Here is a 25,147-nt window from a genome sequence, read left to right as displayed (position 1 = left end):
GTGACAACAGCAAGGAGTTCAGCCAGTCTTTCTGAGGTCTGGGGTTAACCTCTGACAGGACTCACCTGAGGAACAGGATACTGAGGCTTCCTGCTGAGTCGAGTTTTCAGAGCCTTGATCGATATAAGCTGGTTCTCCGTCATGAACAGAGGTTTACCTTCAGAGTAAAGACAAGAGGACACTGGAGTAAAGCCTTTCTGTCTAGCAGTTTGCCTGTCTGCATGGATGTCTGTTTGACTGTGGAGTGAATACTTATCCAGTCTCTCTGCAGGGCGCGGATCATCGCTCTGATGATGAAGATAACAGTAAAGAAGACGGCGATTTTGAAGAGGACGATGTACAAGTTTACATAAAGGTTGTTCTCATAGACAGGCTGATCCTCCACCTATACACACACACACACACACACACACACACACACACACACACACACACACACACACACACACACACACACACACACACACACACACACACACACACACACACACACACACACACACAGTATCACCAGCACATGTATTAGATCAGCACCCAAACCAGGAATAGTATTCTTAATGAGATCTGTTCACAAAGTGTTACAGTTACTGGAATGAGTTTTACTCAGGTTATACATGAAACTGATCCAGAAGCTGTTTTCAGAAGAACCAGTGTCAATAAGATGAGGACTATATTAGTCATGGAACTAGTCCCAAACAGTTCCAGAACCATTAGGAACAACAACCAGTACCAGTATATATTTTTCTCTATGTAAAAAAAACAGTTCTTGAACTACAACCAGTTTAAATACCAGTGCACTACACTTTGGATTTAAGATAAATGAGCTGACCTGTGTGGAGTCTGTCATCGAGTACATGAGGTCAAACCAATCAGCAGCCGCCGCCTGTCAGGACAACAGAACCTAATGGTGACCACAGGGACTCAAGAAATCCAAAAATATCTTTAATCACGCTGCAAAAGGCCCAAAATTAAAAAAATAAATAAATAGATAAAAAAAATTCAACATTTTCTTTCAGAATGCTGAGATATTTCACATTATCTGTAATTACATTAAGATATAGTTTTATAAAAGTCACTGAAAACTCAACAGTATCTTTATTTATTTCCTCAAAATTCTACACACAACACCCCGTTTTGGAATGAGGTTGTAACATAACAAAATTGTGAAAATAGTGAAGCACTGTGAATACTTTCTGGGTGCACTGTATCTGTAATAATGCTGCGATACGATATGTGCGTAGAATTTGCAGCATTTCTCTGAACAGAAACTATGATTATATAATATTTATATATTTTTGTGAAGTATGTTAAGAGTACTGCAGATTTAGGGGGATAAAAAGAGCGAACATGAGGGAGTATGGCATATGAGCCTGGCTGCCGGTACTAAAATCACCCAGGAAAAGAGGGAGTAGGGGTTGTTGTTTTTACAGTAAAAGATGAAGACAGCAGTTGTTGTAGAAGAAAAAGAAGAAATAGAAGAAATAGAAAAAGAAGTAGAAGTAGAAGAAGTAAAACAAGAAGAAAAAGAAGAAGAAGAAGAAAAGGATATAGAAGAAGAAGAAGTAAAACAAGAAGAAAAAGAAGAAGAAGAAGAAAAGGAAGAAATAGAAGAAAAAGATGAAGTAGAACAAAAAGAGGAAGAAAAATAAGAAAAAGAAGTAGAAGAAAAGGAAGAAGAAAAAATGAATAGAAGAAAAAGAGGAAGAAGAAAAAGAAGTATAAGGAGAAGAAGAAGTAGCAGCAGAGGAAGAAGAAGTAGAAAAGGAAGTAGAAGAGGAAGAGGAGGAGGAGGAAGAAGCAGCAGAAGACCTGTTGTTTTTCATGAAAGAATTGGTATTTAGAGTTTTTTTCTGATAGAAAATCACAGACATGCATCACATGAGTGTAAATCATCACATTTTGGTCCAAAAAGACCAGGAAGAAATGAAGTAAAAGAAAAGTAAAAAGAGAGTAAATATTGTTGAGTTTCAAGCTGGGAGTCATCAGTGCAAAAGTTCAGTCTGAAGAACGACGCTGAAGTTGGCAGTTTTCTGCTCCACAGGTAAAAGCGCAACATACCATTGGATAATGTTTCTGTTACAGTGTTTGTTTTTTCTAAATGGCTTTGTTTATTGTTTGTGGTATAGTCTAACAAACGTTAGCATTTCTCTGAGAGTTTTCTTTCCTCTCTGACAGTCAGAAGTGGATTGGATCTGTCAAACAGAACATGAGCTATCAGAGGGTGATGTGGCTATCATGGAGCTTTCAATGTCCATCAACATGAAAATAAATGATGCCATCTTCAGGATCCTGTTTGATCTGCAAAGGCTTTTGCCTCTTAGTGATGTGGTGTTTTAGTAACAGATGGGCTCATTCTAAAATCTGAACACTCAATGTCGCTAAAATTCTTATTTCTGCACACTGCACCTTTAACATCATCTTTAGTGACGTTGAGGTATACTTTTAAAGACATTTGAATTCTAAAGAACCAGGTCTGATTGGTTCTGTTCAGTCACCTGCTGTTGCGTTGAATGTTGTTTTGGTCTGAACTACATTTCCCAGAATTCTGAGTAGCTCCTTAGACATAACCTGATATTAGTGAATGACATGTTACTCACCAGCACAAACAGCGACAGGTAACCAGACCCAACGTTGTCAAAGGTTAAAGCCAGGGTCTTCCACTGAACTTCGGAGAAGCTTTCTGACACAATGTAGCACTCGGTTTTGTTGTTCACGTGCTCAGCTAAGAAGTACTCCTCGGATGTCTCATTGAAGCAGTAAGAAAACTTGCCAGCAAACATGTTAACCCCCATGATACTGAAGACCAACCAGATGGTCAGTGACACCAGGGCTGCATTGAACAGGGACGGCAGAGACCGGAGAAAAGTCTGAACCACCACCTGCAAACAGGTAGGGACAGACAGGTAAAAAGAAAGACAGGTAAGGAGAGAATGGGTAAAGAGACACGCATGCAGATAGACAGACAAAAACCACAGACAGGTAAGCTGACAAACATGTTGTGTGTGTGTGTGTGTGTGTGTGTGTGTGTGTGTGTGTGTGTGTGTGTGTGTGTGTGTGTGTGTTTTGCTGTCTCACCTTCAGGCCCTGGATGCGGTTTATGATCCTCAGAGGCATCAGGGCCCTCAGAGAGCAGATAAAGGCCCCTAGTTTAGAGAGGCCCAGAAGGTCAGTAGCCAGACAGGCCAGAGACACCTGGAAAAAAACACACCTGCTGATGACATCACACTGAAGATAAAATGGGATTTAACTGATTTATAGGGGGAATTTGTTTCAGGTGTCCTGGCTGGACAGGTAAATCATTCATTTGATCAGTACAGACCTCCTCTGTCCGGAAAGACAGCTGTGGCATAAAAGTCACCCAAAGGTCAAAGTTACCAGAAGGTCAAAGTCACCTGAATGTGAAAGTCACCTAGAGGGCAAAAAAAACCTAAAGGTTAAAGTAACCTAAAGGTCATTGGAACTCTAAGATCAAAGTATCCTGTAGTGCAAAGTTGTTTGAAAGGGAAAGGAGACTGAAGGTCAGAGTAATTTGAAGGGAAACATAAACTGTAGGTCAAAGAAATCTGCAAGGCAAAGTTACATAGAGGGCAAAGTAACCTAAAGATTAAGGTCACCTAAAGGTCAGAGTTACCTACAGGTCAAAGTAATCTGAAGGTCAAAGAAATCTGTAGGGCAATGTTTTCTAAAGGTCAAAGTTACTTGAAGGTCAAAGTAACCTCAAAGTTGAAGCAACTTTAAGGTTTAAGTGACATGTAGTGTAAAGTTATCCGAAGGGCAATGGAAACTGAAGGTCAAATTAATCTGAAGGGCAAAGTGACCTGCAGATCACAGTTAGTAACCAAAGGTCACAGTAACCTAGTCAAGGAACCTGCAGGTCAATGTGACCTTTAGGTCAAAGTTACTTAGTTACTAAGTTGTTTCTGAAGTTCAATCAGGAACATGGTCATCCTAAGTGATGTTTCTTGAATAAGAGGAATGCAGTTTTCTTGATGCTGTAGGTTCCACCCCCTGGGTAAGTAGATCAGCCTGCTTTGGCTTCCTAAGGTTTTTTTTTAAAACCCTTCACTAGGAGAAAACAGACCTTTAGACCTAACAAAAAGAGGCAGAGCCTAACCAATACTAACAAAGTGTGGGCAACAAATAAGGGTTCTAAATTTTTAAACCTTTGGTGAGTAAATGATTCATGTCAGCTGATAGCAGATATAAACCACAATTAGGCTTTCGATAACAACCAATCGGAGCCCAGCTGTTTAACTTTAAATGCTCTGCTTGTGAGCTGATCGCCTTTCTATTTGCTGATGAGCCCGTGAGTCATTGATGGGTCTGTGAGCCAGTCATGGGCCTGTGAGCCACTGATGAGTCTATGTGTCACTGATGGGTCTGTGTGTCACTGATGAGTCTGTGTGTCACTGATGGGTCTGTGTGTCACTGATGGGTCTGTGTGTCACTGATGGGTCTGTGTGTCACTCATGGGCCCGTAAGCCACTGATGGGCCTATGAGCCATAGATGGATCTGTGGCCACTGATGGGCCAGTAAGCCACTCATGGGCCTGTGAGCCACTCGTGGGTCTCTGAGCCACTGATCAGCCTATGAGCTGACTGGCCTTAGAGCTGATGGGTCTGTGAGCTGATGGGCCTGTGGTTGTCTTACGCTAAGGATAAGGAAGTCAAGCCAGCACCAGGCGTCAGTGAAGTATCTCTTCAGTCCCAGGGCGCTCCACTTCAGAAGCATTTCTACCAGGAATATGAAGGTGAACACCAGGTCAGCTATCGCTACCACCATCTCAAGGTCCCGACGTTGTGGCAGGTGAATGTCTTCAAAGATCTGTGCAGACACACACACACACACACACACACACACTTGTGACCATCTGGACTAGTGTGACTGTATTGCCTCACTAAACCATTCTGTGACTGAGGGGTTAGTTAATGATGCACAGAGGTTAACCAGACTAACTGCATGACAGTGTGACTAATCTGTTTATTAAACAGGCGTGTTTCCTGCATCTCATTCCTCATGCTCACCTTGTCACCTGCTCTATCCACTCTAATCAATGGCATAAAGGACCAAAAAACAAGTTTATATTGTTTTTTTGTTTACCAGAGCTGCACTGCTCAGCACGATGATGAGGATGATGAAGGCCTCAAAGGCCCGATGCTGAACGATGGAGAGGCAGGTTCTCCTGAGGTTAGACCAAAACCTCCCCAGCCTCTGGGACTTATTCAAGTCCAGCAGGGGGCAGCATCGGTAGCACCCTTAGACACACACACACACACACACACACACACACACACACACACACACACACACACACAAACATGTAGAACTGTCTCTGACTGCTCATATAAATCATGAAGTCATGGATCCTCATAGACAAACTCATACCTGCATAGCAGCAGTCCTCAGGTGTGTTTCCTCTATGGTCTTCAGCGTGTTCAACCGGCAGCACTTCAGGATGCCTCTGCTCATCTTCACTCTGAAAACACATCAATAGATTGTTCACAGGTGTCAGTTCTGAGTCCTTTTCTCCTGTGGGTAATTGTACTTTGGGGCTCGCTGATACGAAAAGTTTTTTTGTCATCATAACCATTAATTTGACTCAAACAAGATCATTTAAATCTGTCATATTAATGTGACTTTAAATTCTTTTTTTTTCTGAAGCTTTGAGTTTTTCCATGATCTCAGGGAAAGGAGCACTCTAGGACTGGATGCCCTGGTGCTGGATGATTTCCCATCCAAGGGTCCTAACCTCTGGCACTGCCTGGTCTGAAGTCACAACATCCAAGGCCAGCCCGTCAGTCCTGCCTTTGTCCTTCCCGTCAGCAGCTAGTGTTAAAGCACAGAACCAGAGAAGTGTTAAACTCTCAGCATTTTGGTCAACTTTGGCTGTTTTAAATGTTCTTATGAATAAGGTTTGAGTTGAGTTGAAACTCAGCAGCTTAATCCAAAGACATTAAGACAGAAAACCACAAATCATTCATGACCCCAAACTTCTGACAACACAAGTAGACAACAAAAACCAAATCAGCAAATGGACAAACCTGAAAGATCCAGCTTCTCCCATCCCAGAAGACCCCGGAAAGCCCTGGTGGTCTGGACCACAGAGGGCTTGAGGTTCATCTTCTGGGTTTGTTCCGACAGATTCAGAACCCCGCTCAGCAACAGGGTCAGGAACAGACCCAGAATCTACAAGACCAGAACCAGACTTAGAACCTTAAACAAGACCTGGAACAGATCCAGAATCTGTTGGACCAGCAAAAGACTACATTCAGAGACTCACCAGCAGGTTCCCGATGATCACAAGCGTCATGAAGAAAGTCAGACACATAGTGTGACTTGAGACCTCCATGCAGTCCCACAGGGTCTCGATCCAGTCTCCTAACAGGACTCTAAAGACCAGGAGGAAGGTGTGGAAGAGGTCATTCATGTGCCAGCGTGGGAGTGTGCAGTCTGCTGAAATACGACAAACTAAGGCTTCGTAGTCGTCCTTGAACAGCTGCATGCCCAGCACAGTGAACATGAAAACCACGATCAACAGGACCAAAGTCAGGTTCCTCAGAGCACTCAACGAGGACCAGACCAGCTTCAAGAAGATGTTGAAGGATGCCCACCACCTGGCCAGTCTGAACACTCGTAGCTGCACAGAAGACAAGGGTGTAGACAGGTGTGGAGATAAGGAGACAGGGAAACGGGTAAATGTTAAGATGATGAATATTGAGAAGATGAAAAAATGAATTTGGAGGGAATTAATGCATGGGGATTTAAAAGAAGGAATGACGAGTGAATGGGTGTATGCGTAGTGAAAAGGTAAATGCAGAGTAAATGGATGAATATTAGGTTAATGAATAAATGTGTAAAAGAATTAAGGTTGAGTAAATAGGGGAATGTGTAATAAATGGATGGATGTGGAGTGAATGGATGAAATCAAAATGATAGTTTTAATGGGGAGTGCATGGATGAAAGTTGATGAATGGATAAATGTGTAGTAAATAGGTGGATGTGAAATGAATGGATGAACCATTTAATAGAAATACACTGAAGCTACACACTGACCAGCCATAAACAACAGAGGAAACCAAAACCATCTGCAATGAACAGCTCCAGAATGCCCAAGGCGACGATGATGCTCTCAAAGATGTTCCAGCCCACCTGGTTGAAGAGGATGAGTTACTCTGTGCCAAAGTCTGCAGACATTTCTGGAAACCAACAGGCAGCACTCTTACCTTGAAGTAGCCGTACGGGTCCATGGCAATGACTTTCAGCAACATCTCCACCAGAAAGATGAACAAGAAGACCTAAGGGGATAGCAGGTCAGAAGTCAGTGCTGAAAGGTAAGGGTCAGATATCTTAGGTCAGAGGTCAGAGGTCAATGCTTTAAGGTGAGGATCAATTGTAAGAAGTGAGAGGTCTAAGATTTTGAAGATGAGGGTAAGTTATTGGATATCACATTGGATAAGTTGTTTCAAATATTCTGGATTGGAGACAATCTGCTGTTCCACGCTTTGTACTGACCAGTTCAGCTGTTGTTAGCATGGACTCGAAGCTCGCTGTCATAGGATAGTGTTCCATTGCCATAATGATGATGTTGATGATGAGGCAGAGGATGATCCCCAGGTCAAACAAAGGGTTTGTGACAAAAGTGTAGAGATGCTGTTTGAGCCACCGCCAGCATCCACAACAATTCCACTTTAGACAAAAGTTGGCGACCTCCAAGCACCGAGAACAGGAGCTGTCTTCAGAGCCTGAGACAAAGCAGAGCAGAGGACAACTGAAGACATCAAAATACAACTGAGGACAACTGAGGGGACGGCTGAGGACATTTAAACACAGCTCAAGATAAATGAAACAGTGTGTGTGTGTGTGTGTGTGTGTGTGTGTGTGTGTGTGTGTGTGTGTGTGTGTGTGTGTGTGTGTGTGTGTGTGTGTGTGTGTGTGTGTGTGTGTGTGTGCGCGCGCTACCTTCCACTCTGCTGTGTTGTTTCTTGGATATCTCCTGTCCATCGTCCTCTGTCTCAGGGATTGCCGTCCTGCAGTCTGCCTGCTGTATTTTTGAAACACAAGCATTCTTTAAACTTAAACTTGAGGTGCATCAGACTGACTTGACCGGATCACTGGTCCTACAACTCATTACCTATGGATTACACACCTGTTAGTTTTTTATCTGCTCAAGTCAGAATCAGGATCAGCCATGCAGGAAAATCTACGGGGGGGACTCCAGATCGCAGGCCAAACCACATCTGCTTTTAGAGACTTGATAAAAGAGATAATGACCCTGACACTGGCCCAAAAGCTATAAAAACTTTTAATCTTTGATGTGAATATTTGTCTTTGGTTTGAGTTTGTCAAATGTTTTCCTTTTCTACGTTACATTTAACATATTAATGGCTTAAAGGTGACATGTCGTGCTTGTTTCTCCTTTTCACCATGCCAGACTAGAATGCCTGTAAAGCATTTCTGCCCTCAGTACAAGTCATTTAGTTCCTTCATTGCCCCACAATAGCGTTCTGAATATCCTCAGTTTAGGCCATTCTGAAGATCTCATTGAAACGCTCCGTTTGGAGAATGACCTCCAGTAACCTTGCAACGTCACAGCCCTTTGTGCTCTGATTGGTCAGTTCTATCAGAGGGGCGGAGGGGGTAGAGCCAGGGGGCAGTTTTTGCAGCATGGCAGTATTTACAAAATCCTCATATTGGATGGAGCAGACCGAGCAAGTTTGCTGTTTGCCAAAACTTCACCGTAAGGCATTGATAGCACTAATAAAATGGCAGAGTGTAGGATACGTCTTTTTGTATTGGACCCCGAGTCAGACCCGGATGGTTCTGCAGCTCAGGAGGAAGAAAATCCACCTGGACACAGATCATCTCAGGACGTTTCAGTGTGGTGAGTCAAACTGGTACTGTAACATGTATAGTTTATAACTTTATACTCGGCTCTTGGTGGGTGTATCCCTCGGTGGCAGTTGTGTGACTAACTGACATCACAGAGGAGGAGCTGCTTTATCAGATTACTCAAAAAAAAGAAAGGTACCTCGTGTCGTCACAATGGTCGAAATCTCTGTCTGTCTTGTTGCCAGTTTGTCGCACTTCTTAGTCTTCGTCCCAGCCTTCTCTCACAGCCATAGTTATTGTCTTGCCGCGTACCAAATCCTGCCTGCCTTTTTGAATCTCGCCTTTCGCCTTACGTCTGTCTGTACCTCCGCCTGTTTCAGATTGCCTCACAGAATACCGACCTTGTTTGGATTTTGATCAAACCTTTTGCCTTGAAACTCTGATTTTGGGTGTGGCATAGATAGATAGATAGATAGATAGATAGATAGATAGATAGATAGATAGATAGATAGATAGATAGATAGATAGATAGATAGATAGATAGATAGATAGATAGATAGATAGATAGTGTTGAACAAACAACATGGTTCAGATATGGGCGCTGCAAAAAGCACTTCAGGCACCACAAGGCAAGTTCCAAAAAACAGCACCAGTCACAATTAAGCTATGTCCAGAAATGTTCCCTAACATTGTTGCTGTATAAATTATTGTAATTTTGGAATAATCAATGTTGACATTTGTGCAGCCTCTTTACATTGTATCGCTCATACTATTGTTATTATTATTGTTATTAAAAAGTGATCAGTGCAATTTGTTCAGGAAGTTTGTATCAGACAAGTAGCCCTCCACATCATTCATTTCCCTTGAGGTAGCCCTTGGCCTCAGAAAGGTTGGTGACCCCTGCTCTAAGGGATAAAGAAGGAAAAGCACTCTTACCTCTTCTTTGTCGCTGGTTTTTAGTGCCTCTTGTATCTGATTGTACTCTTTAGTTTGCAGTTGAGCCTTAGCAAGAATCCTTTTCTCTCGGTTCCCTATCGCCATTGCAACCGCAGCAATGATCAAGCAGAGGAGGCAGAAACAGCCAGGGAAGAAGACCAGAAGAAAGACGGCCAGGTAGGCCTTACCTGAGGCTCTTAATGTCTGCACACAGATAAAGAAACAAAGGTAATTACAGATAGAACAGTGTGTAACAGGTGGGTACAGAAACAGGTGTGTCAAGAGACAGATGTGCTCTCACCAACATCACCAAGTTGTCCCAGAAGTTATGGGTCATGAGTCTGATCATGGAGAGCAGAGATGGACCGAACCAGTCGAAGCTAGTGTAGCCATAGTTTGGGTTCTTAAATCCCCTGATGCAGGTGAAGCCATGAGGACACATCCTAAACACAGTATTAAAATCAATAATCATCATTATTTCTGATCATTTTCATTATCTTTATCACCACCGCCACCATCATCATCGTCATCATCATTATCATCAGGGCTTGACATCAATACTCGCCAACCTGCCAAATTCGAGTAAATCTTAGTAGTGGCAGGCACACCTATCGACAGGGGGGGACAAACGGGTATGTTGTCCCGGGCCCTGGGCAGGGGGGAGACTGTCACGGTGAAGCAAGAGGGGGGCCTAACATTAGTGATCCTGCATTTTACACGCGAAGTGAGACAGATCATGGGGAACCCCATTTTGCACAAGAGGACGCATCCTCCACCATCTGAAGCAACAAGGATCTGCTCTGTGGACTACAGGCCTGATAATTTTCATTTAGAATACGGTTGTTATCATTTTTGTCTGTCAGTTTGCAGTGCAGCCAATGTGCACGTAAACGCTTGATCTACATACCCCCCTAATCGCTAGGCATCTTTGGGCGCACGCTCTTCCGTGTGCTGGTGACCATAAAGACGCAGAAGGACGCACATCGCAGGGACAGTGATGAATGAATGATGAATTCATCCTGAGGTCTCCTGCATCACGCATTGTCCATGATATAAAAACAATCTTGGAAGGATCAAGCCCCAAATACAATCTACTAGTGCAGCAGTCAATATGTGGGTTGAGGCCCATTAGTGGGTCTCAGAGCTGTTTTCAGTGGATGGTGTATAAATCAAGTAAACTTGTGGCAAATATGTCTCAGTGTATGGAGGCTCTAAGAAGGCAAACATCCCCAAGAGTGTATCAGAGTTTACCCACAAGAAAAACCAGACTACACTACTTAAAGGTGGGCATTGTGTCAACATCCCCCCTCAGCTGATCCACCTCATCCACAACCTCCACACCGACAGACTGCAAGCATTAAGGGTGGGCTCAACCACATCCCCTGTACTCACCATCAACACCGGGGTCCCACAGGGATGTGTGTTAAGCCCCTTCCTTTATGTACTGTACACCAACGACTGCCTCAGCATCTCAGCCACCACAACATACCTCAAATACTCAGACGACACAGCCATCCTTGCACTTCTCTCCGACAATCAATCCATTCTGGACTACCACAACATTGTCACCCAACTCACCAAGCAATGCACAGACAGTTATTTGGAGATTAATGTAAACAAAACAAAAGAAATATGGTTCAGCCCACCCTCACCCCAGGATCCCATCATCATAAACACACAGACAGTTGAGACAGTTGACACCTTTAAATGTCTTGGAATAACCCTTGACAATAAACTCACCTTTAATTAGCACACCACGGACATCCAAAAAAGGAGCCAACAAAGACTGTCAGCCATTCGCAAACTCAAAGGACTAAATGTTGCACCCTACCTCCTGTTGTTACTTTACAGAAGCATTATGCTACCCATCCTTCTCTACTGTTCCTCATGCTTTTACACCATGCTATCTGTAACTAACCGGACCAAACTCACACGCATCATCATTGGTCTCCCCACACCAAACCTCACAGAATTGAATGACAAGTCCATCTCTTGAATAGCAAACTCAATAGTCCAGGATACCACTCACCCATTACACCAATACTTCACTCCACTGCCCTCAGGGCGCAGGTACAGGTTGGAAAAACCAAGGATGGCCCGTTTCAGTAAAAGCCTGATCCCCAAAGCTATAGCCGCCCTAAACAGCAGGCCCCGCTGATCTTTCTGACCAGCCTGTCACCGGTGTCTTTCAGTCAATTGTCCCACTGTTATGTTTTTGATGTCCATAATGTGCAATGTCTCTTTCTATAATGTACAGCCAGAGAAAACGAATATCCCTACGGGACCAATAAATCTAAATCTAAATCTTGAACTACAAAAGAAAAACCTTGTGGCATAAACACTACATCAGCTAGCCTGCAATCATAACACAGAAGAGAGGATGATTCTGTCTGGATGTGGACTGGAGATTAAATTTCCTCTCAGATGATCTTGTCCCGGGCCCAGCCAAGGCTGTCATCTGGCCTGGTGGCAGGTAACACTACCTCCTACAAGACACTTTGGAGGGTTACATTTTATAAATATCTTTAATTGTAATTTTCTTAATCAGCATCTGAAATACTAGACCAATTGTGATGTAAGACTACAACACTGCCTGCACACAGTGATTGCTCATTGGTCCACGCATAAAGCCTTTTGCTGACGACACTGCTGACAGGATGTCGGTTGGACTCCATCTCCGGCTTGAAAAGCCTGTCAGAGAAATAATTAAACCTACAAACATTTACTCATCAAAGTTATATGTAAATAGTTTGATCTGGAAATACTGTAAACAAACCAAAGCACTCTAAATAAATGTGGCATATATGTTTTTTTTTTCATCTTCATGGGGCATTTTTTGACTGACAGGAGTTGTACTACAAAGTGTATGTCACTACGGCTTTACCCATGATTTCCCATATTCCTCTGTTTTAGTCTTTATTTTTAACATGATCTAAAAAGATGGAGTACATTATTGTAAGGAGGATGAGGCGGAGACACTGGGAGAGTATACAGTATATCACCAAAGGTTCTGCTATTTGGCGTTGACAAACCAGGAGTGCAGGTGGATCAAAAGTATTCTGAATGGATAAGCCAGCTGTGTAACTGTCTCTTTATTTTATACTCCTATTAATGACAAAGGAACAGATTAAATCTGTCCCAGGAGCTGGCCCACACGGTGACACGCTTTGTGTCCTCCGATGCGCCCCACTGTCCATTCTCCTGCTGCAGGGACAGTGGCTCTGACCGTCTCCGCTACCAGCAATGTTTCCGCGGTGCTGGGGATCACTCAGACCATTCAGACGCTGTGCCTCAGCTGCAGGGCATTTAAAGGCGAGGAGGGGCGCTTATTTGATTGGTGAAAACAACGCTCGGCTGTGTCAAACCCACTCATGGCTTTTCTCCTCCCTCTCTGCCATTTGCGCGAAGGGAGGCAGAGACGCACACCCTTGCGCCTCTCTTCGCCTTCAGTGCGCCTCTCTTGGCACTGCAGGAAACTTGCAAAGTGTGCCAGTCACGCCCTGTCCGCGCGCCGAATGCCGGCGCAGGGCAGGTGCACCTGCGCTTGCTCCCGGTCTACGAAATTAGAGCCCTTTGTATTGATAGACTGGATATTTACGTATAAAAGGAGCACAACCTTTTAAGGGCTAAATACTTGGTAATGGCCTGTGGCGTTAGTCCTTGATGTAATTTGGATTCTAGTGTGCACAGGGGATATTTACATTACAGAGGTTTTAAATCTAGTTCAATACTTTTACATGTCATGGTCAGCTTTAATCATGTTGGATGTAATTATCAAATCTAATTGTGGCTGCACGGTGGAGCAAGAGTTAGTACTGCAGCCTCACAGCAAGAAGGTCACCGGGTTGATTCCCAGTTTGGCCGGTGGGCCTTTCTGTGTGGAGTTTGCATGTTCTCCGCTTTGTACCCGGTTCCCTCTGGGTACTCAGGCTTCCTCCCACCGTCCAAAAATATGCTCACCAGGTTAATTGAGCACTCTAAATTGTCTGTAGGTGTGAGTGTGTGAGTGTCAGCCCTGTGATTGGCTGGCGACCAGTCCAGAGTGTACCCTGCCTCTTGCCCAATGACAGCTGGGATAGGCTCCAGCCACCCGCGACTCTGAACAGGATAAGTGGTTCAGAAAATTAATGAATGAATTGTGGCTACTGAAAAAGGCTGAGTGGCAGCTAACTCTAGGAAACCACGTGGCACAGTGGCTAGCAAGCAAAAAAGTTCATGTCAAGTCCTGATTATCATAATCAAAATCCTCATTTCAGTCATCTTCATCGTTTGCTGTAGGTGTAGGTGAGGTTTTATTGTAAACATACCCAGCATCTGATCTGTTTCCACACAGCAGAGAATCAAGATGACCAGGAAGAAAGTATTGACTATCTATGAGAGAGAAAGAGATGCCATGTGAATTCACTTTATTCTTATCCCCTTAACCATCATCATCTTCGTCTTCATCTTACCGCTATATCGCAGGTAGTCATGGTAATCAAAGCCTCTGGTTCCATTGTCACTGTAAACATTTGTGATGTTGACTGGCCACATGGTGCATCTATTCCTGAGACGTCCCATGAAGAATTGTTGACCAACAACAGCAAAGATACTGAGGAAGAGCACTGTCACCATGGTGACACCTGCCAGTTGCTTCCCTGATTGGATGAGAGCTTTGACAGTGGACTTCATACCTAAAGAAGTAGGTATTTGTCAGATAAAAAATACACACACATCTTACATAAACAAGAACATATAACAACACATTAAAATGTATAAAACAAGATCTGACCTGGGATAAGTGGGAGGAGCTTCAAGATCCGAAAAACAAAAGAGAGAGCGAGAAGTTTGTTCGAGCTCACTAACTCCAATAAAAACCTGAAACAAGAAATCATCATCATCATCGGCCATCATCACTTCCCTTGTTTCTTCAGTAATTTATTTGGCCTATCACCAACCAGACGACTGTTGTGACCCGACTCTTTTACAAAGCTGTGGTTCAGGTGTGCTGTGGATAATTACATTGTGCTGATGACAAGGACATCCAACCAGTTCCAGGGATCTCTAAAGAATGAAAATTTCCCGAAACAGACCCCTCGAGACACCATCTTTACAATCATCTCCAAGGTGTAGATGGCCAAAAACACCAACCTGTGTAGGTACATGAAGACACACTCCTTAGCAAACACATTAAACCAGATCTACTGAAAGAAGCCTGCAGAGCTGAGAAAAAGTTGGATAGGACCTGAGAAGGACACAGAGACCTGAGTGTTTGGTGAGGGTGGAGTGGGGGGGTATAGGCGGTGTTCTTACTCGACAATAGAGCTCCACTTAGTTGGATTTTTCATCGTCATGAACACACAGTTTACCAGGATTGTGCTGATGACAAGAAACCTGAAGAAAGTTTGAATGTCAAGGAGTAAAACGCACACTTGCAAATCTGTATTGCGTCATCATCAAAATGACATCATTATCATCATCATCATCATCATCATCATCATCATCATCAGAGTGACAGCATCAGGATATGGGTGAAGGAGGACTCTAATGGCACAGGTCCTCAACGAGTTGGAAGGACTGAACAGGCCACAGGCTGCCCCCGAATTAAACCTGTGGATGATGTTTCCTTTCCCAAGAACCAGAAATGTCTGCAGGGAGAGACAGACAGGTCACTGAGAGGGAGACAGGTCTCTGAGAGAGTGACAGGTCATTAAGAGAAACAGACAGGTTACTGAAGGAGACAGATAGGTCACTGATAGAAACAGACAGACTACTGACAGGGACGGACAGGTAACTGAGCAACAGACAGGTTACCGAGAGAGACAGACAGGTTACTCATGGAGACAGACTGATCACTGCAAGAGAGGCAGGACACAAAAGAGACAGACAGGTTACCAAGAGAAGGACAGGGCATTGTAAAAGAGAAGGGTCACTGGGAGAGGCAGACAGGTCACTGAGAGAGACAGGTTTTTGGCAGAGCCAGAGAGGGAGACAGGTTACAGTTTACAGAACAACTGTTCACTTAAACCCCTTTTCCACTAAGCTGGTTCCAGGGCTGGTGCTAGAGCAGGTTTGCAGTTGGTTCAAGTGTGAACCAGTTAAGAACCATTTGATTTTCCACAAACGGGTGCAGGCTTATTGACTTATCTTCTTCTTCTGTTGTTTCACTTAACCCAAACTCATCTTTTTAAAAAGATGTGTTTTTACTCTGCTTTGGTTGGTCAATTATCCCTCCCCCACCCCTTGACGTAAGCCCATAGCCCCTGACATAGTGTGGTTCTTTCGGCTGGCCCAGCAAAGAGTTGGTGCTTGCCAAGCACCAGTTTTGAGAGCCAGCAACCGGTGCTTAGTTTGTGGAAAACCAAAGAACTGGTGCTAAGTCTGGCTCTAGCTCCAAACCAGCCCTGGAACCAGCTTGGTGGAAAAGGGGTATTAGAGAGCGAACAGGTTACTGAGAGAGACAGGCCACCTGCTGGGATTGGTAGTATGGATCCAGCTCCTCCAATGGGGTGTTGAGGAGCTCAGGAAGCGGAGTTCCATAGAAGAAGGGAAGGGATTCTCCATCTCTCAGCTGATTGGATGGTTTCAGCTGACTCACCTCCTTTAATTTAGGGAACGAACCAGAGGAGAGTTTCCATAGTGAAACTAAATACCCAAACACATCTGGGGTATACCATGTGTATACCCCAGCCATTCTCAACCTTGGGGTCCTGTACCCAATGAGGGTCGCGAGATGATTTCTGGGCCATTCCAAACGTGCTTTAGGGCTGAAGTGTGCTTAAACACGGCACAGTTTGCTAGTGTGACCCCGTCCTTGGTCCTGCCTGACCTGATTGTAAGGCCAAGAAGTAGGATTTAGATACAACATGTAACCTGTAACATTGGCGCTAATTATCTAATTTTGAAGTTTCTTTCAAAAAATTAATTAGAAACTCCTCACAACAGTTTTGATGTAACTATTACCTATTTGCAATGTGTTGGTCCAACTGAATTTGTAAAGGTTGTTTCAACATATCCACTAAGGTAAGACATTTGAACCGTGAGTGAGGAGAGTACACAGTGGATATAAGACCTTGCTGTACATTGAGCTGTCTGAGCACCACTGCATGGACCAGCTGTGTAATCTTACAACACTTCAGTTTAAAATTGGCCAATAAAGCACAGCCCGTCAGCACATTGTTTCATTAACATAAAACAAAATGTAAAAATCATTGGTTACATGGGCTGGGCCATATGAAGCAACAACCACCGGTCCATGCCAGTCAAGCACAAACAGCCGGTCCACGCACAACAAGCACAGACAGTTGGTCTGCGCCCATCAAGCAACACCTCAATGCACCGTAGGGTCTCATATGCACTGGTTTCCCTCCTCACTCATGGTTTCAATAAGCTGTCGCTATAAAAAAAATTACTTCACTAGTTTGTACCAGTTATACAAACAAAAGTTTACAAATTCATGTCCAGATGCCCCCCCTGGCAACAGCAAGTGGATTATTCGCCAGCTTCTCGGGAACTTGCACCCTTCAAAATGATTCCCGCAGTATCCTCTGATGGATAGGGTCAATTGCACATTACTGCCACCTCCTGCTCTGGAGAGGTGTTGCAAATGGGATTCCTACCTAAACCAATTAGGTTGAGTTTACATAAAGTGATCTTGTAGTTTTAATAATTTTGTACATCTTGCTAGAACAAAATGGTTTAATCATGTTTAACCACTAAACATGAAATAATACAGTGGAAGCTACATCGTTTACTAATGCTGATGTTGCTTTTTTTGAGTATAAGAAACAGAAAGGACACGCCTTTGGAATATCAGAAGTTATGAATTTAGACAGAAGGCCATGAAAAGCGAGTATCTAATGAGATTTGATGTAAATGTTTTTCATCATAGTCAGAAATGTCCCTCAGTATCTTGAGTGAAATCTTATCTCCAGAGGCAAAGCTGCTTCTGTTCTATCTCACACTAGCGGATGCAAAAGGTTGAAAACCAGATACCACATTCAAGTTCGAGCTCAAAACCCATCTTTAAAGAACTTTAACTGTTGATGCTCAAATCATTAATTTCTTCGTATGTCTTTTCATGAAATACAAACACATCAGGTAAATGTAAATTAACTGTGCATATTAATGAACATTTAAGCACAGCACCCATGTAAGATGGCAGAGTTAGCCATATGGCTAATATATGTCTTTAATGTCTTTACTTTAGGACAATGGGAAAGGATGAATTGTGCAGGAAACAGGGCAAATTGTGGAGTGACACAGGGGAAAGGTGAGAGAGGCTGGATACAACCTGGGCAGTCCGCTTTTAGACTTGCCTCATGGAGCATGCAACCTGGACCACCTGACTAAAATGGCGCCCCACTTTTTTCCTAATAGCAATAAAGTTCCTACCTCTGTTGTTACTTCTAAATAGGGTGCCTAACCTACCCAACTTGGCTATACTAGTGCCCGACTAATCTTTCGCATATCAATAATATCCCTACCGCTACTATAACTACAACTGATGATAATAATAATAATAATAATAATAATAATTATAATAATAATACTTTTAATATCTCTGACTGGCTGTAAAACTACCTAAAATAATTATTAGAAATTAACATAGATAATTTCAATATTTTGCATAATTTCAATATTTTCCCTGGTCACTCTTCCTCTTCGTTCTCACCTCTTTGGCTTCGTGGCGTCTTTGGTTCTCCTCCTTGGAGGCATCTGTAAAGCGTCTGAAGACCTCTGAGCCCACAGGTGGCAGCAGAGATGCCACACTGCTATTACCCAGCGCCCCCCGAACTTCACTGTCACCAAGCAGCCGCTTCCTATGAAGCAGAGAAAGGAGAAATTGATGGTGAATGTATTGGATTAGGATTAAAAGCCAGAATCTCCAGAGATTGATTTAAGGACTGATTCAAGGAACTTTAACACCTTAACTGATTGATTTAACGGATCCATGAACCTTCATTGACTGATTAAAGGGAACTAAACACACTTACAAGAATTTGTGATTGTTTGGTAGTTACACAGTAGAGTTAAGGTTGTTTTTGAAAATATGTTTTGTAGTTGTTAAATAGACCTTAGGGTTTTTGTTTTTTAAGAATTTAGTAATTGCTAGAGGGTTATTTGTTAGCTGTTTAGCGGATGTTTGGTCATATTTTGTATGTTCTTTGGTAGTTGTTTGGTAGTCGGTAAGTAGTCGTATGGGTTCCTGATTAGCAGTTTTTTAATAGATGTTTACTCGTTTTCAAGAAGTTGTGTGGCAATATTAAGTAGTTTGTTTTTTTTCAAGAAGTTTCTCGCAGTTTTTAAGTAGTTGAGGAGTAGTATAAATTAGTTTTTTATAAGAAGTTTTTGTTTCGTTTTTCTTCTGTAGTTGTTTGGTATTTGTTAAACAATTTTTAGTGGTTGTTTAGTAGTTTTTATGAAGTTGTTCAGCAGTTGTATGTAGTTTCCTTGTTGAGTTTATTGTTAATCAGTTGTTTAGTGTTTCTGTTGTAGATGTTTTAGCAGTTTTTCATTAGTTCTAAGTAGATTAGTCATTTCCCAAGTAGTTGTTCAGAAGTCTTTAGTTAATTGCTATAAGCTTTTAAGCAGTGGCGTTTTCACCCAGAGGCCAAGGGAAGCCATGCTTCCTCTCATTTTTTCAGACTGTGTGATTCAATGAAAATACTCCTTTTTCAGTTTTGATAATTCTTCTGTATTTCGTCACCGTCATCTCTTCCTTATTTCTCTCCTCTGCTTATTGAGAATTTTAGGATGTGTAGAACAGCGCCCTCCTAAATGTTACGTGGTGAATGAGTGGTGAAAATACGATATTGCACACTGTTGCCTGCAAGGAGGCCAAGTCAATTTGGCGTCCCTTGGTGAAAAAAAAAACAAGAATGATTAACCAATCAGATGAGGCTGCAGTAGTGACACTGCTCACCTGTGACTGGCCAAGACTGTGGCTGTTTTCCAAACCGCCTACTACACTAGCAGTGCCTACTATTCTGGCTGAAATTCAGTCTGTAGTAGTCTTTTATGAACCTCACTCCCTAAAAAACATATAGATTAGGGCAGGGGCGGAGCGGGACTCATTTTCAGCCCTGGAATTTCATACCTCAGACTGGCCCACTTTACATCATGATCTTTTGTATTAAAATAATGTTATTATAACTTTACATGTTAAGAGTGCTGATAAGAAAAAAATATATACATATCCTGTGAAAAAAATATATATGTATATCACTGAGGGTAAGCAAAGTAGTCAAAACTATCAACAGACTCATCTTCATCTATCTCATCCCTAACTTGTGGTTCAGGGTTCTGCTGCTGCTGAGCTGCTGTCTCTGAAATCAGTCCTGGAGTAGACTCTGCTCTCCCTTTCACACTTCCTTCAGGTTCCATAAACTCACCTAAACCTGTGCAATAAGAATCAATGATAATAAACAATAAGATTTTGTTCAGTGGCAAAATATGCAGGTCTATTGCATCTAACATTCATCTTATTCATTTTCAATTGTGTGCTTTGTTTACCATCTTACTTTTGATGATAAAAAGGGCCACTACTAATATTTGGGCACAGAAAGTGATTCTATTAGAACTGATGCTTGCTTGTTCACACACTCTGCTACAACAGCTCACCTGTTGCTTCAAAACTGACAGCAGCAATCCCTTCCTCATCACTGTCCCCTGTGTCTTCCTTTTGACATTAAATCACATTTTAAAAAATAGTCAATAGTCAGTCCTCTGGTCAATGCAAGTCAATTTCATTATTGTAGTGCTGAATCATCAAGCATCAATTATCTCAGGACAATTTTCATATAGAGTAGGTCTACACTATACGCTGATATTAATTCTAATATTCACTCAGTGTTCAATCCTACCAGCCCACTCTGCACCTGTGGTGGGTTATTAGCTGGTTGGTGCTGCTGCATCTCGCTTCTGAGGGGCTACAGGACAAAGTGTCCCCAATTATGTGGCGCCGTCTGATCACATGGTGCAAGCTGCATTTTATTCAACATCTGCCTTACCAGTTTCATCGCCATCCTCTGCTGTTTCAAACCGCGATCTCTTTGACGTTTTATTAAAAAAAGATGCTATTTTTGCGCATTTTGCAGCGTCATTTTCCAGCGCTTTCCTTTTTTAATTACTAAGCTTCTCCGCTTCACCCTTGCTCTTTTGATCCATCTGGCTGGCAGTAGCTACGAGCTGGCTCGTTGCACAGACTCCGACACGGGAATTGTCTCTGTCCCAATTAGCCACTCCGGGTATAGATTAGAGGCTTTATTTCACTTGGCTTCCTCAAAAAAAAAAAAAAAAAAAATAATAATAATAATAATAATAATAATCCCCACGCCACTGCTTTTAACTTGTTTTGTATTTGTTGTTTTGAAGTTTTTATGTAATGCATGGTAATTGTAGATCAGACTCACAGATCAGATGGAGACAGCTTCTTGTCTCTGCTCCTCTGCAGCTCCTCTCCTGTCTCTTTCTTCCTTCTCCAAAACTCAAACAAAGACATCCTGTAGCGGTCCGTCCCCACTTGTCAACCTAATACCTGACTGTGCCTAGTTGTGTGTTTGTGTGCCTTCAGTGGTCAGCCAGTCTCCTTCCTCCTCTCTTTAAGCGTACATCATCCCGAGCTGTGTGTCTGTGGGGTTGCATCCTTACTGTCGTCCGTGTTGGCTCCGCCCTGCGCACTATGAGGACAATTAAGTTCTCCAAATCTCTGTCTCCCTCCTGTTGCTGCGACTGTAGCTCTGTACGGCTCTGCTCCTCACATACACACACACACACACACACACACACACACACACACACACACACACACACACACACACACACACACACACGCACACACGCTGTTATTCAAATGTGATTTTCAGTGCATCAGGGTCTGTTCCTGGAAACAGTGAAACAAAAAATGGTCCAGCATAACCATGCCTACACACACACAGACCCACTCACAAAATAACTCTCTCTAATACACACTTGTATTGTAGCACACCCTCTTGCACACTCTGCAATACACACTTTAGTTTAATACACATATACATCCTCAATTAGAAGTTCAGTCTGCTGAAGTAAGAAACACTTAAAACACTGCCAGGATTCATGTTACAACACACACACACACACACACACACACACACACACACACACACACACACACACACACACACACACACACTGGGGCAGTCTCTCACACACATATACAAAGAGGCATCATGAAGGGGGACTTTGATGCAAGAGCTGAATGATGGACAACCTCTGACCCCTGAGTGAGAAAGTTCCAGAGAAAGAAAGGATTGAAGAATACAGATGAAGTGGGGAAGACAGTACGACACAGAGGAATAGCAATGGATGAAGACGAGGCTGAACTTCCTGTAAGACGTGGATCAGATCCAACACATCTGGGCTCATAAAGCTCTCTGTTCTTAACAGCCTCTGTATCAGAGACATTTCCTGGAACTCAGCTCCACAAAGAGCCTTCTGGAGAAAAACTGTCAGGCCTACATTAGATTGCACAACCAGCAAACCACAGCTGGATATTATGGATTATCAAAGATGTTTCAAATAAGAAAAAAAAAACTAAAAGTGTAGCACAACAACAGCAACTGGCTGAAATGAAGTCATAAAACAGCAACAGTAGAGGATCAGATTCAACAATAAGTCTCAATGAATGAGTGCTTTAAAGGAGAGATGTAAGGGAAGAGATCTCAGATCAATTACAGAGATTTGCAGAGCAGGACAACATCCTGAACTGGGTTATCAATCTGAGCTAGCAGGCATACTCTTTAGGGGCTGTGAGGAGTTTCTCAGTGATCTTGAAAAGTCTCCCTTCTTGATATTTGCCCAATCACACTTTAAAAAGGGATTACCTGCTCCAATACAGGTTATTTCTAAATTCCTACTTCCTAGCTTCCCAGGTCAAGCAAGACCACACTGATTTAAGGCACATCTGTTGTAGTGATGGTGGACACTGGAGCTGAACTGTCAGACATAAAAGGACAGAAAAGCAGAAGAAAGATAAACAGGAGAGAGATACAGCCCAAGCTAAAAGCTAACACAGGGGATAAACAGTTGTGCTAATGTTGATTTCAACCCACAGTCAGCAGTTATTCTGCAGTGGTCTGTTCAAACTTGAGAGTCTCTCAATAAAATGAAGAGTGAGGTTATGTTAGCTCTGATTGGTAGATGACTGGCAGGACATAACCACTGTTTGCTTATGGTCACATTAGCCTACAGACGCATCATAGCACCGGACTTCTCGTAGCGCTACATATCGCCAGCTATTGACATGTCCTACAAACTTTCAATATTTGCTTGTTGTCACATTTCAAGCAACACCACTATGTTACCTGATGATTACCTTACCTTGTTACGTTCTATCTGGTAAAAAGTTGACTTGAATGAAGAAAAGGCCAGAAGGTGGCAAGGCAGTCCAATTAAAACAGATCCTCCTCATGGCATCTGTAAATCTAACAATGGAATAATCAGAAGATACAGCTCTGTAATTATAGATAAACTCAGGTACCTATAGACATACACAGGCCTTCGCCGCGCGGACAGGGGGTGACCGGTGCACTTTGCAAGTTTCCTGCAGTGCCAAGAGGCACAGTCAAGGCGCAGAGGAGCACAGAGGTGCGTGTCCACGCCTCCCTCCGTGCAAATGGCAGAGAGGGAGGAGAAAAGCCGTGAGTGAGTTTAACACCGCCGAGCACTGTCTTCACTAATCAAATGAGCGCCTCTCCTTGCCTTTAAATGCACTGTGGCCGAGGCGCAGCCTCTGATTGGTCTGAGTGATCCCCAGCACCGGAAATGGTGTGCTGGAAAGATAGCGGAGCGGTCAGAGCCGCTGTCCCGGCAGCAGGAGAATGGACAGCGGGGCTCATAGGAGGACACGAAGCGCGTCACCGTGTGGGCCAGCTCCCGGGACAGATTTAATCTGTTCCTTTGTCATTAATAGGAGTACAAAATGAAGAGACAGTTACACAGCTGGCTTATCCATTCAGAATACTTTTGATCCACCTGCACTCCTGGTTTGTCATTGCCAAATAGCTATTGGTGATTGGTGTCTCCGCTTCACTCTCCTCACTATAATGTACTCCATCTTTTTAGATCACGTTGAAAATAAAGACTAAAACAGAGAAATATGGGAAATCACAGGTAGATCCTGAGTGACACACATCAATTTTGTCTCTTTTGTCTTTGTCTTTTCTCTCCCTCTTTTCTTTGAATTAAATGAAATGAGAGAACCAGATTTACTCAGTATCAGATGTTAAGGCTGTTTATTGTTTAATTGTAAGATGTGCATCAAACTTCCAGCTGCCGTCATGTTAACTTTCCATTATGACAAACGGCTTTAATCTGACATCAGATGTGATGGGACAGTTAATATAGATATAAATGTATATGCTGGTTCAGACAGTTACATTAAATAGTGATTGCTGTGATTGTTTATTGCATTAAAATGTGCCTGACACTCTGGAAACCTGCCTCTGAGGCTTTGATGACATGTGTGCACATGTGCGCCTGTCACCAAATTACAGCTGCGGAGGGTGCGCTCCGCTTTGCGCCGAGGATAGACCAGGTTGGAGCTGGCGAGCTTTCAGCGCACTTTTTTTGGCACGAAATTTTCACTGCGCCAAAATGAATCTGCTGACACCTCGCTCTGGTGCGCCGTCAACTCCCCCTGGCGCGCTGTCACACCCACCTCTGCGCAGACAGTCTACCAAATTGTCAAATTGGCAGCGCACAGTGGTGCGCTGCACGAAATTAACACTGCGCAGGGTGCTCCAGGCTTGCGCCCCCTGTGCTGTGCCACGAAATTAGAGCCCTTATTGTTAAACATCGGTGGTCATAAGTATCTACCTGTTTACTACAGATAAACCTGGATGGTCTTTCCAGGTAGAGTATTTGTGCATCATTTAAATGTTTATAAGATTTCTAAAAGTGACTTTTTCAATTCATTGGATTACGTGTAATAATTTTACCATTTCTGACTGAGTTACTGGAAACATTTTCTGCCAGTTCATTTATCACTCTTTCCTGTCTGGTATAACCCACTAAGTGTTTCTCTTTGTTGATCAGCCACTCAAGTAGTTTCTCCTCAGAAATTGCCTGATGCTGAGTAAGGACTCAAAATCCCCCTTCCTCCTCTTTGTCCCCCCTCTATCTCTAATTGTCCTTCTCCTCCCCAATCTCCTCCTCTGCTCCTGGAGGAGTCCTGTCTTTTTAAAAGTAGTGTCTGCAGGATTTTCTTAAAAGATAAAATGTGCCTTCCTTGTATAGGATTAGTCCTGTTACGTTGTCACCTATGGGTCTTTACACTTGTGTCAGTGTCTGCCTCAACCTCCTCCTCTGCCCATATGTTGATGTTTTCAGTATATCGTGACATTGCTGGGCGGAGAGTAAGTT

At 43.0% G+C, this 25,147-nt stretch overlaps 1 protein-coding gene across 1 annotated transcript in view; it reads right to left on the bottom strand.

Moving 5' to 3' along the window:
- LOC141811165 (sodium channel protein type 4 subunit alpha B-like) overlaps positions 1-21,458 on the bottom strand; it is a 25,380-nt gene extending 3,922 nt beyond the window's left edge. The window contains exons 1-26 of the mRNA XM_074699108.1: positions 21,160-21,458; positions 18,420-18,567; positions 16,215-16,346; positions 15,276-15,393; positions 15,059-15,149; positions 14,768-14,896; positions 14,538-14,623; positions 14,218-14,439; positions 14,074-14,137; positions 10,068-10,209; positions 9,767-9,970; positions 7,961-8,042; positions 7,514-7,743; positions 7,225-7,296; positions 7,055-7,150; positions 6,282-6,638; positions 6,043-6,187; positions 5,751-5,827; positions 5,387-5,477; positions 5,102-5,256; positions 4,652-4,825; positions 3,076-3,192; positions 2,598-2,879; positions 830-883; positions 257-385; positions 66-164 (exon numbers count right to left, since the gene is read on the bottom strand). Coding sequence (XP_074555209.1) covers positions 66-164; positions 257-385; positions 830-883; positions 2,598-2,879; positions 3,076-3,192; positions 4,652-4,825; positions 5,102-5,256; positions 5,387-5,477; positions 5,751-5,827; positions 6,043-6,187; positions 6,282-6,638; positions 7,055-7,150; positions 7,225-7,296; positions 7,514-7,743; positions 7,961-8,042; positions 9,767-9,970; positions 10,068-10,209; positions 14,074-14,137; positions 14,218-14,439; positions 14,538-14,623; positions 14,768-14,896; positions 15,059-15,149; positions 15,276-15,393; positions 16,215-16,346; positions 18,420-18,567; positions 21,160-21,248 — 3,585 coding nt within the window. The 5' untranslated portion in view covers positions 21,249-21,458. The remainder of the gene's footprint in view (positions 1-65; positions 165-256; positions 386-829; positions 884-2,597; positions 2,880-3,075; positions 3,193-4,651; positions 4,826-5,101; positions 5,257-5,386; positions 5,478-5,750; positions 5,828-6,042; positions 6,188-6,281; positions 6,639-7,054; positions 7,151-7,224; positions 7,297-7,513; positions 7,744-7,960; positions 8,043-9,766; positions 9,971-10,067; positions 10,210-14,073; positions 14,138-14,217; positions 14,440-14,537; positions 14,624-14,767; positions 14,897-15,058; positions 15,150-15,275; positions 15,394-16,214; positions 16,347-18,419; positions 18,568-21,159) is intronic.
- Positions 21,459-25,147: the final 3,689 nt, after the last annotated feature.

The sequence above is a fragment of the Halichoeres trimaculatus genome, unplaced genomic scaffold (genome assembly GCF_033239565.1).
Source record: "Halichoeres trimaculatus isolate MK-OKI-2021-1 unplaced genomic scaffold, fHalTri1.1 fHalTri1_scaffold_22, whole genome shotgun sequence".
In the NCBI taxonomy this organism is placed as follows: Eukaryota; Metazoa; Chordata; class Actinopteri; order Labriformes; family Labridae; genus Halichoeres; species Halichoeres trimaculatus.
Note: the sequence above shows the minus strand (reverse complement) of the source record. Positions and strands in the feature narration are given on the sequence as shown.